General features: G+C 35.5%; 1 protein-coding gene across 1 annotated transcript; it reads left to right on the forward strand.

Moving 5' to 3' along the window:
• The first annotated feature begins 235 nt into the window (after positions 1-235).
• hoxc11b (homeobox C11b) lies at positions 236-2,962 on the forward strand. Its single transcript, XM_053483597.1, has 2 exons — positions 236-1,013; positions 2,397-2,962. Exons 1-2 carry the CDS (start codon positions 308-310, stop codon positions 2,627-2,629), a joined length of 939 nt encoding a protein of 312 aa, XP_053339572.1. The 5' UTR covers positions 236-307; the 3' UTR covers positions 2,630-2,962.
• Positions 2,963-15,208: the final 12,246 nt, after the last annotated feature.

The following is a 15,208-nucleotide window of genomic DNA, read 5'->3' on the forward strand; positions in this document are numbered from 1 at the left end:
TGGTCTTCTAAAAGCCGATCGTATGCACTACGATTGTTCTGCACTACCCCAATAATCTAAAGAGAACCACTCCTCCACATGTTAAGGTTTTCCAAATTGATATACGACAATATATCTACTTTCGATCACGTGTCTTTAGGAGCGACTTTAGACCGAAAGCAAGCGCGCGTCATCTCGCATTCCCAAATTTTTCCCCCCTTTCTCTCTTCTGCGGTTCGAGTTCCCCCCCCACCCACCATCATCACCACCAACCCCCCCGCAAAAAAAACATCCATCCGACTGGACACCGAGTGCATGAGTCAAGACGATGTTTAACTCGGTCAACCTGAGCAACTTCTGCTCCCAGACGCGAAAAGACAGAAGTACCGATTTCGGGGACCGGACGGGCTGCGGCTCGAGCCTCTACCTCCCCAATTGTGCCTACTACGTGCCCGAGTTTTCTTCCTCTTCCTCTGCCGTGTCGTCGTTTCTGCCGCAGGCTTCCTCGCGTCAGATCGCTTATCCGTACCCCACAAGTCTGTCTCACGTTCAGCCGGTCCGGGACGTGTCGTATGGGCTGGATCCGTCAACCAAGTGGCACCACAGAGGGAGCTACGCGCCGTGCTACGCGGCAGAAGAATGTCTTCCGCCATCGTCCTCCATGACGGAAATGCTGATGAAGAACGAAAGCGTCTATAACAACCACCACCATCACCACCATCATCATCATCATCCTCATCATCATCACCTTCATCAACAAGCCGGCACGAGCTTTTACCCAACCACGGGTAAAAACAACAACGTCCTTCCGCAAGGTTTTGATCGTTTTTTCGAGGGTGCCTACGGAGGCGCCGTAGAGGACTGCGTGCAAAAAGAAGAAGACGTCAGCAAACCAGATCCGGTGGTGCGTACCGACCCAGAAAAAGACCACCAGCGCGAGGAGGAGGATGAAGAGGATGAGCATGCTACCGCGACGTCGGGTGCTTCGGCCGCGGTGGCGAAAGACGACGTCGCCTGTAAAAGCGAGCACTCCAGTACGTATCCGGTAGCTGTAATGAGAAAGGAGAGAGAAAATAAAAAGGGTGAAGGGCTCGAGTCGTGCATTTCGCCGGGCAGATTTTACGTGCAGTTTTATAAGCATTCAAAGGATTTTATTATAACCTACAAAACCTATTTCTTGCAACAAGAAGAATTTTTACGACAGGGAAAGGGCTTTGAAAAGAAATAAACGATATGTTACACACGAGCGTAGCTAGCTCTATGTGAGTCTGTGAAATTTTAAGAGCGGGCTGTTGTGACAAATGTTAACTTTGATCATGAACTTGTGCTATAGACATTTAAAGGGGATTTTAAAGGAGACGTGGAGGGTAAAGGCAATTGAGCAGAACAGTGCTATTTAAACCTACAAGCAGTATAAGCTCGGTAATTGTGTTTAAGCAGTTGTAAGTGGTTTCACACTCCATGTTGAGCATCCACTTGTGAAAGTTTAGTTCATTTAACATTCTCTTCTTCAATAGTTTTAGAGGTGTCTCATATCATTCAAATGCAGTGCTTTAAAATAACACAAAATAAATATGTATAAATAAATATATCCGAGCGTTTCTCATTATCCGAGGAAGTGTAAACCTTTCGAAGAATTTCGCCTTTTCATTGCCAATACAGACGTACAGTATCAACAAAGTCAATGTGATGCAAAAAACATACTATTCTCGTCTGAGATTTTTACTTTCTTTCAATGATGTGAGTATATTTGGGCTGTGAATACACAACTATTTTTAGTATGCATGTTCTTTTTCCTTGTCGGGTTACATTATATTGGACGGGATTTTATTCCATTGAAGTAAACAATAAATAATAAACAATAAATGAAGTGAACAATCAATAATAAATCACAGCTAAATATTCTTTTTAGTTTGTAAACATGGATTCAGTGGTACCGTTATATAGCACGTGTTGATGTTTTCAACAGAATAGGAAACCTGTGTACATTTTTGTTCTAAATTAAGAAGGAGAGACTACACGTCCCAAAGTAATCCACAACCTGAACTTAACATGTTTTTTTTTTAATATTTTTAAACAATTAATTGATAATAAACTGTAGCCTCATTTATAACGTAATGTATACTGTGTTATTTTACGTTTTCACAGCGTAAAATAAGAATTAATAATATGCATGTTTTTCTAGAAATTATGTTTATTGACCTTCTTCAATCACTTTTTGGTGGACCTACAAAAAATGGAAAAAATGTCTTTAGTTTCTATATTGCTGTATTTGCTCGTAGGAAATAACAGGATTGGAGTGCAGAGGTTGAAGCACAATTTGGATTTCCTAATGACCTTTGACCTAGGCCATTTTTGGTATTTACTTGGTTATTTAAAAATTCTTTTTTTTAAATTTCTCTATCCTACATTTAAAGGTGCCACCCGGACGCGGAAGAAGCGATGCCCTTACACCAAGTTTCAGATCCGGGAGCTCGAACGCGAGTTCTTCTTTAATGTTTACATCAATAAAGAGAAGCGGCTGCAGCTTTCGCGTATGCTGAACCTCACCGACCGACAGGTGAAAATCTGGTTCCAAAACCGGAGAATGAAAGAGAAAAAATTGAGCCGAGATCGTCTGCAATACTTTTCCGGTAACCCTCTTTTGTGAACTGTGTTTTTTTTCTCACATATACTGGAAATTAAAATAATTCCTGAAATATCAAGGCAAAGTTGAATCATAATGAAAAGAGCCTCATTAATACGTGGTTGTTGCATACACAAATGTTGTGACTTTTATGGACACATTACATGTTTTCTCCCAAACATGTCTTGTTTTATAATACTTCAAACTCAAGCATAAATGATGTTTAGAGAGTCGTATCTAAGGAAAGCAATTTTTAACATGTAAGACACGTTTTCCAATAAAGAATTGGGATTTAATGAGCTTTTCATAAACTATAAACATTTTACTCTAAATTGTTCTTGGCTAATTGTAATAGATGTGTCGATAAAGTTGTGATTGTCTTTATTATTATTATTATTATTATTATTATTATTATTATACATTTGAATCGTCTAGACTCTTTATTTACAGAAAATGTCAACTTTTGAGACTATGCAATATTATTAATCATCATGTGTTATTACATGCTGTAAATATGTATTTTTTTTCTTTAAAATTCTTTTTCATTTGTATTATTCAAAAGACCTGGAACGGTCTTAATGGAGAGAAGGCTGCAGGGTTTCTACTTCAACACCATTGTAAGCTGTTGTTTACGATAGCTGTTTACAGGTTATGCGGTAAAAGGGGAGGAAACGTTAAATATATACATATGCAAAGTTAAGAATGTAATTTTAAAAAACGCACTCACGCCTGAACATTTCGTTTAGCTCCTTAATAACGGAGTAAAAATGTCTAATGCATGCCTAAACATGGAAAGGAGCTCGAACACAGCACGATTAATATGAGAAAATAATACGATATGAAGAAATGTTAAAATACAAAAACTTTGAGGAAAAGGGAGTGACGTAACTGTGACCATGTAACATTAACAGCAATATGCAGTAGTTCCTAAACAAACCTATTAAGAAAGCGTAACATTATTTAAAAAGATTTAATGTTAAAGGCAAAGGAACATTAAAACAACTACACCCTGTAATTGGAACATCAGAGAGCGTTTTCCCTCACAAATCAAGCTTTTTGTTAAAATAAAACCATCTAAACCCAGTTATTGCTTGATTTCTAATTTGTCGCATTGTCGCGAGCAAACGGTTCATCTTATTCATTTTTATTTTGACGAAATGTCTGCAAAAAATTAAGAGTAAATTATTTGTTTTCAGTCCAGGTATTACCCTCATATAGCTTGAAGAAAACACGTCCGCGCGTGTGTGTGTGTGTGTATGTGTGTGTGTGTGTGTGTAAAAGGCTAGAAGCGAGGCTAGAAGAGAAGCGGGTGGGCACTAAAAGAAATTTCCAGCGGTCATTTGAAAACACGTCCAGTCTAGACAACGTCGTAAATGCACCGGCACTAAATTGTATTTTTCTCTTAATTGCACCTTCTGCTCAGAGAAGTGAGATTCCTTCCGCCGTAAAAAAAAAAAAAAAAAAAAAGACTATAAGAATAAGACTATAAGAAAACTACAGACATTTTAAACTTTAAATATTTGTATTAATCAAAAAGCTAATTGAGAGACGGTCATTTGTATTGTCATTATGTATTGTCATTATTTTACGCCCAAAGCTAGAAAACCATGTGGTGGTGAAGTACTCATCTCTCAGAGTCGTGTGTGTGTTTGTGTCTGTGGGGGCGGGGGGGGGGGGGGGGCATGTGTGTGTGCGTGTGTGTGCGTGTGTATGTATTTTAGTTTTCACCCCTATTGCCATTATGTTTGGTTAAGTAAGGTAATATATATATATTTTTATGGTTGTCAACCGTATATATTGGGTGATTTTGTTTCGATTGCTTATATTTAACTGGAAATGTGGCGTATGTGGCTAATATGCTCAAGGTCCACGCTATTTCAGAGCCCAAATTGCCTTTGAACTTCCGTGAAGTCAAGGCCAGCACCTTTAACCCCGTGGCATAAAGGGCAAACAGAAACACCTCTATTGGTGCAGAATGAGAGAAAGACCAATAATACAAATAAGTAAAACACGGAAGAGAGATGTCGTGTAACAAAGAAGTAAAAACGGGGCAGTTATGTTCTGCTGTAAGTCACTGTAATCATCAATTAGCCAGAAATTGAACAGAGCCCATTAGCAACACCTGATAAACAATACATTTGTTTTGCTTAAAATTTGATATATATATATAAGATCTTCAAGATGTTCACTAAATGCTTATGACCTGCTAGCTTCAAACCTAGGAAAGAACGCATTAAAAGGTGTAGAATAAAATTTAAAAGAAATATGACAAAGTACCTTGTCATGCTTGTTTGATATAGCTCTGTTACAGAGTGACCATATTACATGTTAAGCCAAAAGAAACATTGCATTGGATGGAAACCTCTAGATCTGTACTGACATGCAGACATTTGGAGTCTGCCAACGGCAAGACACAAAATAAGGGCACCACATTTAAATAAAAAGTATTCAAAATCCTGGGGCCCCATGGACCAAATGGTAAGAGCCTGGCTTCAAATTCCCACAGAGACTGTGAAATAGCTTATTGCACATCTGGCTAACATTCATCTAAGGCACATGGATCATGTATCAACTTTGAATAAAGCCATCACCATGGTGTTAAAAGGAAAAGAAGAGTGGATTACAACATGATTGTGTACATGTATTTATTATAATAATGTCATCATGTTATTGTATTGTTTGCAATGACATGTTAGTGATTTTTGGATTCCTTGGAACCTCTGAGATCTTAGATAAAAGTAAAAAAGAAAATTAAACAATGCCATAATGGAAAGTATGAAAAGGACAGCAAGTCAGAGGTACTGTATGATAAATGTTTGTGCATGTGTATATGAGTAAATAGAGGAAAAGAAGAATTTTAGTCTTTTGCACTTACTCTGTCCCCTGCTGAGGTGCTTTAGCCCTTTTAAAACTGTATACTCTTTCTTCAGCATCAGGTTGCCAGGGCTGTTTTTTTTTTATTATTCCCACATTCTACTTAATGCTGCTGCATTCAAAAAACAGATATGTCTGTATAGAGTTGCACTGTTCTTAAGTTCTTAAGTTAAAACCTAAATTTCAAAGTTGGTAACGACTACTTTACTTTTTACTAACTGCCTTCTAAATCTGTTTGTGCCATATGTTCTTAACGCCAGACTTATTTAGTAACTTGGTGGTAGCACCTTTACTAGTTGTGGGCAGTTGTGTTAAGTTATTTTCTGAATAACAAGAGCATGCTCAAGTTTTTAAACAAGTTTTTTGGGATAAAAATAGGGGCAAAAGAACACAATATAAATCATCAAATGTACATATATAAAAAAGACTGAAACGCTTAAAGTCTCAGTTGCCACATGAGAAAATGTCTAAATGTTTCTTATAGGACCATAATAAAGTGTTTAAGGATTAGAAAAGAGTAGAGAACCCCTAGTTTGTTAAATTTGCAGATTAGCTGGTAATCACACAATGATATTCTGTTCAGACTCCTCATAATGTGATTTGGGGTCAAGACTTTGCTTATTTCAATAGTAACAGCAGTGTCTCCACAAAGCCACACCCTTTATTTAGGTGCTTTAAAACAGGTGAACAGGAAGTAATGTTGTCCATGTATGAGTTTATTTATTTATTTATTTATTTATTTATTTATTTATTTATGTATTTATTTATGTTAATGGACAACTAATGTTTCACAAAAATAAGCCCTGGGATAAACATGAGTTATGTTTTTTTTTTGTGGCAACTAAAGTGGTCCTCAGCTCTGGTCTTAGAGTACACCTGTCAAGGATATTTGTTATTTATCCTGCTCTAGCACTCCCAATAAAACTGCTCGTCTAATAAACAGGTCTTTCTCAGACAGCTTTTGTGCATGTTAGTACAGGTGAGAAACATTACAATTTAGAGTGAAGGTTTTGATCAGAATATACAAATATTTCTTTGTGCTTTGCACCTTGATATTGGTATGTAGCCAGCATTATAACTGACTATAGATTATATAAACTTATTATTCTTCCTAAATTAAATTGAATGAGCTTCCCACATTAAATCAAATTAATTGTTAGGCCATCCTCATCAAGTCAGAGTAGGACATAGTTCAAATGGTCAGATTTCCGGACAATCTGATATTGATCCTCCCTTTCACTGTCCACTCTAGGCCATTCTCATGTATCATCTTTAACATTGGTGAATCCCACTTTTCCTTTGTGGCGTTTATATAGGCATCAGGTTAAGGGCCTTGCTCATCAGGTGGGCCAGGTGATTGAGCATCAAGTTAAGGACTTTGCCCAAGGGCCCAGTGTGGTAACTTGACAGTGGTGGGCTCAAACCCTGACCCTCAGATGAACAACACAGAGCCTCAACTGCCATAGCCACCTCTGCACCCTTATTAAGACAGAAATATCTATAGATACAGAATATAAAAATAAAATAATATATAAAAAATAAAAATAAAGATTTCTCTTTACACCATTATTGTAACCCTTTAGTATTTACCCGTTTGTATTTGATACACACTGTTTAAACAGTTTTTTTCCTAAGAAAAAATTAAGTTTGAATTGTTGAGACACGTCGCGCTTCTTGTCTGGAGATATTTCGTGCTACTTGAGAACTCCCGGAAAAGGAGGAGCCTTTAAAAACATTTCCATGAGTAACAGCTCGTTCTTGAGCTCTTCGAGTGAGATTAGGCTACCTTCACCATGCCTGATATACGAGATTTTGAATGCTTCTGTCATGCTAAGCAGGATCTGCTGTTGAGGTGGTGGCGCACGCGCGCAAAAGGACAACAACGAGATGTTGAACAACATCAAGAAATACCAACAAATTCGATGAACATCACCAACTACACCCACGTGTATTAATGTTTTATTGTAATTAGATCGTCTTTGTAAGTAAACCTAAAGCTGTTTGAACTCGTATAATTTCATAACTGTTTGAAGCTTAAAGTCAACAAAATTATTTAAGAGGATTTCCGATCTTATGCAAAATTTGGATTATTTAAATAACAAGGGCCCAATACACCTGATTGCATGTATCGTCTGTTGTCATTTATGTCCAGAAAAAAAATATTTTGACAGACAATTTAATAAGAAACCAGAAGAAAAATTTGAATTTGACAATAATAATCGCTTTGTTATTGTGTTTGCATTACGTATTAAGCTAAAGTAGCATGTTTCATGTATTTAATTGTACATCAAATAAAATTTTGGATGTACATACATCAGTTAAATTAGTGTTTTGATGTTTGCGGTCAGTATAAATATCTATTTCTTGTAAATGTTACACTTAATTAATTAAAATGTGTTGTGAAAATCGATGGTCCTGCATTACATAAAACATTTTTTCTTTTGATTCTGTTAGTAGTCGGTTGGCAGGAAGCATTTCAATTAGAAAAGAATTAGAACCTCCAATAAATTTATTTTAATTAGATATTTGCGACTGCATTACAATAGTTTATTGGACGATCGTAAGAAACGACATGAGTGAGTAATAATATACTTAATATTACGTGAGTGTATTGTGAGCATTTAAAACTTTTACATTGCTTTTCTGAAATTAGGTAGTTTTCACAAGTAATTTTGCACGTAAGGCCTGTAATAACATCGATATTTGGAGCATTAGTACTGCTTAAAAACTAGTGTCCAAGACTCGGATGTAATTTCACCTCCTCTGTAAAAATTAGCTGGGTGTGAAGAGGAAGCACTATTTTAACTGCATGTTCGAACTCAGAATAAACAACACGAACGTTCTGTGCCAAGTGTGGAGGAGGAAGGCAATACAAGGACATAAAGCCATGAAGCAGGAGTGACAACCAGTAGTGACCTTCACTGGTCGAAAATCTCTCTCTCTCTCTCTCTCTCTCTCTCTCTCTCTTACAAACACACACACACACACACACACACACACACACACACACACATATATATACACACAGCAAGAGAGTAAGAGAGATGTCTTCAATTATTCAGTTCAATTAGTAAAAATAGATATAACAACACTTGGTTGCACTTGTTACAGTACTTAAAAAATATAGAATTTATCAAATGTAACAACATGATATATGGAATTATTTCATGTCGTTTCTTTGGGATCTTTTGTAATTACAACTCGCAGCCACCACGATGGCGCTCTTACTCCGTATAGGATGCAAAAAAATATCTCCACCTTCACTCTCTTGTCACTATATGATCAGTGATCGTGTGTAGGTCCTGATTCATGCAAACAGTGATAAACTGTTATTGTGAAAAGCTGATTACTTTTCATAAAATCTAGAAGACAATTTGTATTAAATATGAACCTGGTGCTCAGATAGACTGCTTCTAAAACAATGTTAAACATTTAAGCAGTTGAATGAACATACACGCGTTCTTACTACTTGCCCTTTGCAGCCCATTTCGTTGGTTTTATATTGAAAGAACTTTTTACACCTATGACCGTTTTCTTGATTCTGGCGACGTACTGCGATTTCAGGCACGCCGTTTAACCTTTGAGTCATGTGGGACTAGGGGCTAAAGGGGCCAAAAGGAATCCAAGGTTCCTCGTTGCCTTACCAAGTAATATGCCTAATCAGCACAGACTAATTTTTGACTGTTCTTTTACATATTTCTGTTAATTAATATTTTTTATGCAACATATTTTAATATGTATCTGTAACAACTTTAAGAAGCATATCATGCATTTTATATTCTGTATGCCATTTCTTTCATTTATTTCTTTGGAGTTGCTATTCATTATATATCACATAAGTAATGAAATTTGTCTCCAAAATTTTTTTCTCCAAATTTGTCCCCATCTATTTTATAAAGTTTAAAGCAGCAAAGAAATTAAAATTCTAGATGCATTATCAATGTAATCATCATCACATTATAACTATCGGCCTTTCAGAATGAATAAATGTAGGAATTCAAAATTACGAATAATATATTTTAGTTCTCTCACTATATTCGTATAAAAACTGAAAATTTTCAGAATTACTTTTTCTCAACTTGTGTTACTTTAAAATATTTTCAAATGAAAGTGGTTATAAGTGCCTCATTGGGGAACCCCTAAAATCCCAAAACTCACAACGTGTATCTTCACAAAAAAAAAAATATCCCTCGGTTTTCAAAACTCTTGGCTGCCCAATATGCAGTTAGCTCCTGTTTTTACGTTAGTGCTTTACAGGAGAAAACTTCGTATAAAACATGTACTCTATTTTCGGTATGAATCTGAGACTTTCTCACATTCAAGGTAACTAATTGAACTAATTCCCGGTAATTAAGAGAATTCAAAGGGCGCTGCATTGCTGTGTGTAATTCCTATATTTCAAGGATAAGAATGTAATGGAATGCATTAAATGGATCTTTAATTCATTTTTATCTATAAATGCTTTAAACCCATACAGCCATTTTATAGCTATAGCAAGTAACAGAAGGCAAGTAAAACAGAACAAATTCTTAAGTATTTTCCGTATATATGCTGAGTATTTCCTAGGTAATACTGTTTACTTTTACTCACTCCTTTAAAAAAAACACTAAAACTGCATTTTAAAAAGAGACTTGTTACTTTTCAGATGATTACACATAAGTGCATTGATTTTCTAATATGAAAATAAGCGTTATGGTGTTACTCACAGAGTGAAATAATCTACCCCATGTGAAAAGTACGGGAGCAAAACAATTCCACCAACCCTAGTTTTTAGGAATGACTGGCAGGTCATTATGAAAGCACCGATTGGTTGGCGCATCAAAGTGATTGATGGTTACCTAGGCAACGTCCGCCCACTTGGTTTCTGGGCCGCGAATCCTTCTGGCTCCATTTTTCAAGCGTCTGGAACGGGCGTACTTGTTAAGGTAAGATTAGAAATTATATAACTAACTAGCTAACACACTGAACAAGAGAGTTGTGAACACTTAGACGTTTGCTTTGTTTCATGCCAATAATACTTTCGGGTTTTGATTACCTTAATTTTATATAGGTATAGGTATAATTACCTTATAATGTATTTTATTCCGAATGCTTGCAGTATGCCCATGTATAATGATAGCAACTAGCTAGTATAATTAATAAAAGACAATAACAATGCTGCTCGCCATTTGTTTAATTAATGTCAAATCTTATCGCTATCGACAAGTCGTGGCATCATGTCCAGGCCTCCTTAAATATAAAATCCTTAAATCCTTAATCCCTAAATAATCTCAGTTATCATTTTTCATGTGCCTTTGTGAAAGAAACACATTTCTCATTTCACATTTCATGTTAATCAATAATTTATTTCAGCATCTGAAAAGCTACAGCCTCTTTGAAAGAAAACTAACAGCTGGGCAGAGCGACACAGCACTGTTGTAAAGTGGTATATGCTTTATCTATAAAACTCATCAACGTTGAAGGATATTCAACATTCTTGCTGTAATGTAATTTGTCTCAAAACTTCTATATTGTTAATTCCTCTATGACTCGCCATGTCTAAACCATCTAGTTAAACACTGAATATAACCTGTGTTGAATTTGTTTAATAAATTAAAATAATTTTATCTCTTGTAATGCCTATACACGTTTTCGTGAACTTGTAATAAAATTTAAACACAGCTAAAGAATTGTACATTTGTTTGTTCATTGATTTATTCTACTTAAAAAAAAAATACTGAACAGTTTATATTTCTACAAAATACAAATCTCTACTGACTGGCACATTGATGTTAGCAACAGTATTAATTTCAATTGTGTTTAAAATACTTAAAATACTATTTATCAGTAACTCGGTTTTATAGAGATCACAGAAAAAAATCAGTGTGGACTATTTGTATTTTAAGTACTAAATTAATTTTTAGCATGTACTTACTACTGAATCTGAAATCTAAATCTGAGGTGGTACATTTTGGGTGAGTAACAAATATGTTAAACGTGTATTATAAACTTGTTTGGATTGAGGCAAAGGCAAGAGAGTATTAATCTCTTAATTATTAATGACGTTTAACCTGTAGATTTATGTATGCTGTTCATTTGCATGAGTTCCACTGAAGTTAATGAACTTTCTTTTAATACATATTATTAGTTCATGTTGATAAAGTCATGATTTTCAGTACATGTTGCTCATTGTAACATCATGCCATTCATTGATATTGGTATTATACTATTTAGTATGGTAACGTTTATTGATTATTGTTATTATTGTTTATTGATTATGCGCTCTTTTTACTATACAGCCATACCAGTTTATATATAAAAACATACTAGGTGCAAATTTTGAGCATAACCGAATTTTTAGTTGAAAAGGAAGGCCATTTAATATGTTTTTGTGTAAAGTGTTTTTACACTTTTATACCTTTAACGAACGCGTTTTTTATTTTCATAAATTGGTAGGCTATATAGCAAGAAGTTGCCGTTACAGACTGCATTATTGGGGTACAGAATAAGTGTTAGCCTTTGACCAGGCCATAATGTTCTTAATTGTGACCCGTTCTCCTTATATATATATATAATGGAATTGAAAGATTTAAAAGCGCTATTCTGCGTCATTTTTAATACATTGGTAACAGATAATATTAGCAAAAACTTGAATGATTTTTGAGTATTTGGTTTGTTCTTATGGAGTCCGAGCTGGCCTGGACTCCATAAGAATGCGTTTTTAAAAGTGCAATACACTTTGATTTAAATCTAGAGTTACTAAACATAGTATAAATGCAAAGTGTGTTAGATGTAGGAAAATTTTAACTAAAGTAAGTAATATTTAAACGACGACTTAAGACATATCTCTTTCTTCAGTACATGGGCTGTGTCAAGTACAAGTCCCTCCCCCCTCCCCCTCCAAAAAACTTACCAACAGTTTTTGATAGTAATTAGTTAGTGACCTAGTAACCCAGTGTAAGGATCTATCCAATGATGGAAACTACAAATCATTTTTGTAAATCGCTCTGGATTACAGCGTCTGCCAAATGTCTAAATGTAACGCAACAAACACATTAAGTAAATAAAGCACATGGTCCGAAAAAATATGCTATACTGTTTATACACCAGTGGTTGCACATTAAGACAATTTGCATGACTTCATTGGGAGAACAGCGTCGCCATGGGTTCAAAAAGAGTATCGTACTTTACAGATTAGGATCCATTGTTGATACGTGAACCTGTAAGAGATCACAGCAGGCTGCCATGTTTACAGCTATGCTCGAATAGTTTCTCGCCAAAATACATACCTCTTAATATCATCATACGTAAATTGGCCTTTTATTTGTGTATTTTTGTAAATAACTCATGGCATGAAGTGAAAATGTTTAAACGAATCGTCGTTTATTTGCGACACACATTTACTCTACAATGAATAAATATATACAGGTTGACAGCAGGAAATCCGCAGTGTTAAAATGCAGCCTTCATTAATTTATAGCTGTAAATCTGCTTAACATAGTGGTAGAAATCGGCTATCAAGGACCAGTTATTTAAAATAATAGAAACCTTCTCTGGAGAATGAAAAGATTGCATGTAACCTTAGTCCCAGAAAACGCCTAAGACAAAGGGAGAAGAAAAGAAAAAGAGAAGAACGTGTAGTAATGTAAGCCAAGCAGTAACACTGATTTAAATATAAACCAGGTGACCATAATAAGCCATACTCATAAAATATCAGTGTCACTGTATTAGATCCGGATCGCCTGAGCTGGCTTTTATGATCTGCAAATTACAATGTGGTGCTGCCGCAGTAAAAGTGTTTTTAACGTTGAAGAGGAGGATGGGCTTGCTGCGCTCGTCTACAGAGAGGAGCTTCTTCTTTTCATATGCTGTAGGACGAGTTAGGATCTTACTTTGTGATGGTTGGATTTTTTAAACATTACACGGCGAAAGATGAAAAAGCAACGCGGTGCACGGAGGAACTCTTATAAAAGGTAAGCAAGGACGAGTTGAAAGGTAACATCTTGGGCAAAGGCATGTGCACGTTTCTGTGCTTAGGGTGACACACTGGACTTCATAGTTTATTACTGATAGGCACTTGGTATTGATTATTTTATCTCGTTGCCACAGGTTATCTCAAATGGCGGGAAAATGAAAAAAGTTCTGTTGTGTTGTGTTGTGTTGTGTTGTGCGGGTGCACTTGATTTTGTTCAGTTTCTTTTCAAGCATTTTATATTGTTTTATAGCACACCGTGCTGATTACAGCTTGTAGAAAGAAAATATTTGTTCGATTGTTTTGTATGTGGCACTGATGTGTGTGTGTGTGTGTGTGTGTGTGTGTGTGTGTGTGTGTGTGTGTGTGTGTGTGTGTGTGTTAATAGCACAGCTTTAGTGTACAAAGCATCCAGTTCTATTTCTTTTTTTTTTCATTCAGTTTCCGTTTGCAGTCCTTCTATAGTAGAATAGCTAGATATTGTTTATTCTTTTTAATATTTCAAAGTAACTGCATCACGTTTTATGTTATACACAGACAGCTCAATGTTTTACCCCAAGATAGAAAGTCAAGTACTGGATACTAGGTTTATTTGTGTTTTGCTGAAAGATTTGACAAATGTTCATAGTTTTCAGTGAAAATATTTAATTTGGGCAATTCCTTTTTTGTTCTCAAATTAAAATTTTGTGGTTGATATGGTTTAATATCATGTAGGCTACTGAAGTAGGTTTTTGCAGCTGTACAGTTGTTATACCTTTTTGGCCATAGCTTTGCATACAGAAGAGGCTATTCCAGCAGTGCTCTTTTTCTTTTGGATTGTCATTGTCGGAAAATCGTTGATTGGAAAGCCCGTCCCTACCAGCTGAAGCGTGGTTTAGGTAGTTTCATGTTGTTGGGATTCAACCTCCTGCCTCGGCAACAAGAAACTGCCTTGATTACGTCAGTTCGCTTTCACCAAGGGCGTCCATTTACTTTAAATTAGTCTTCTCTCTCACATACACACCACTCTCTCACCTCCTTCCGGAGATAGCATTTGAAATGAACTACCGTCTCGCCTCTGTTATCTACAGAAAACCCCTGCCTGTTCTCTTTGGTTTTATGTGTCAATAAAAGTTTTCAGTGAGCTAAATTGGGGCTGTAAAAAGAAAAAAGGGAGAATTTGATGCCTCAAGGCATACAGACCTCGTTAGAGAAATTTATATACCTTTTTTCTTTTTTCTATTTTTTTCTGTAAAATTTCTTTAGAATTTCAGGAATTTTAACATTAAACACAAAACCAGGCATGTATGAGTCAAATTATTCAGACAGAAGTCAATGAGAGCCTATAACTCATTATTTTTAAAATGTAGCTTAATATGAGTTGATACTAAACATTACGTACGTCAAATGTTTTGTTTATTTTGTCTTTCTCATTTCGGATGGCAAATCTACAATACCTTTGGTCATTCCTTGTTTTTTTATACAAAAAAACGAGATATTTATGATCTTACAACATGTCAGTTTAGCATTATATTGCTTGCTTATAACGAAATATATTTTAAAAAAGTTTTTGCAACACGTCGACGGGTAGAGTGTACAAAAGAGTTTTTTTTTAGCATAATTTACTTTGAAATTAAGTTAAATAACTCATGTTAATTGTAAGGGCAATAGCTAATTTTCTTTTACATGTCAGTTTTAAATATAAGTAAAATAACCAATCCGAGTAAAATACCAGCACGTACTATTCGCAGCAATATTCTATTTTCAGATAAATCAGTATAATTTCTTCCTTAGTTTTA

The sequence above is a fragment of the Clarias gariepinus genome, chromosome 23, assembly GCF_024256425.1.
Source record: "Clarias gariepinus isolate MV-2021 ecotype Netherlands chromosome 23, CGAR_prim_01v2, whole genome shotgun sequence".
NCBI lineage: Eukaryota > Metazoa > Chordata > Actinopteri > Siluriformes > Clariidae > Clarias > Clarias gariepinus.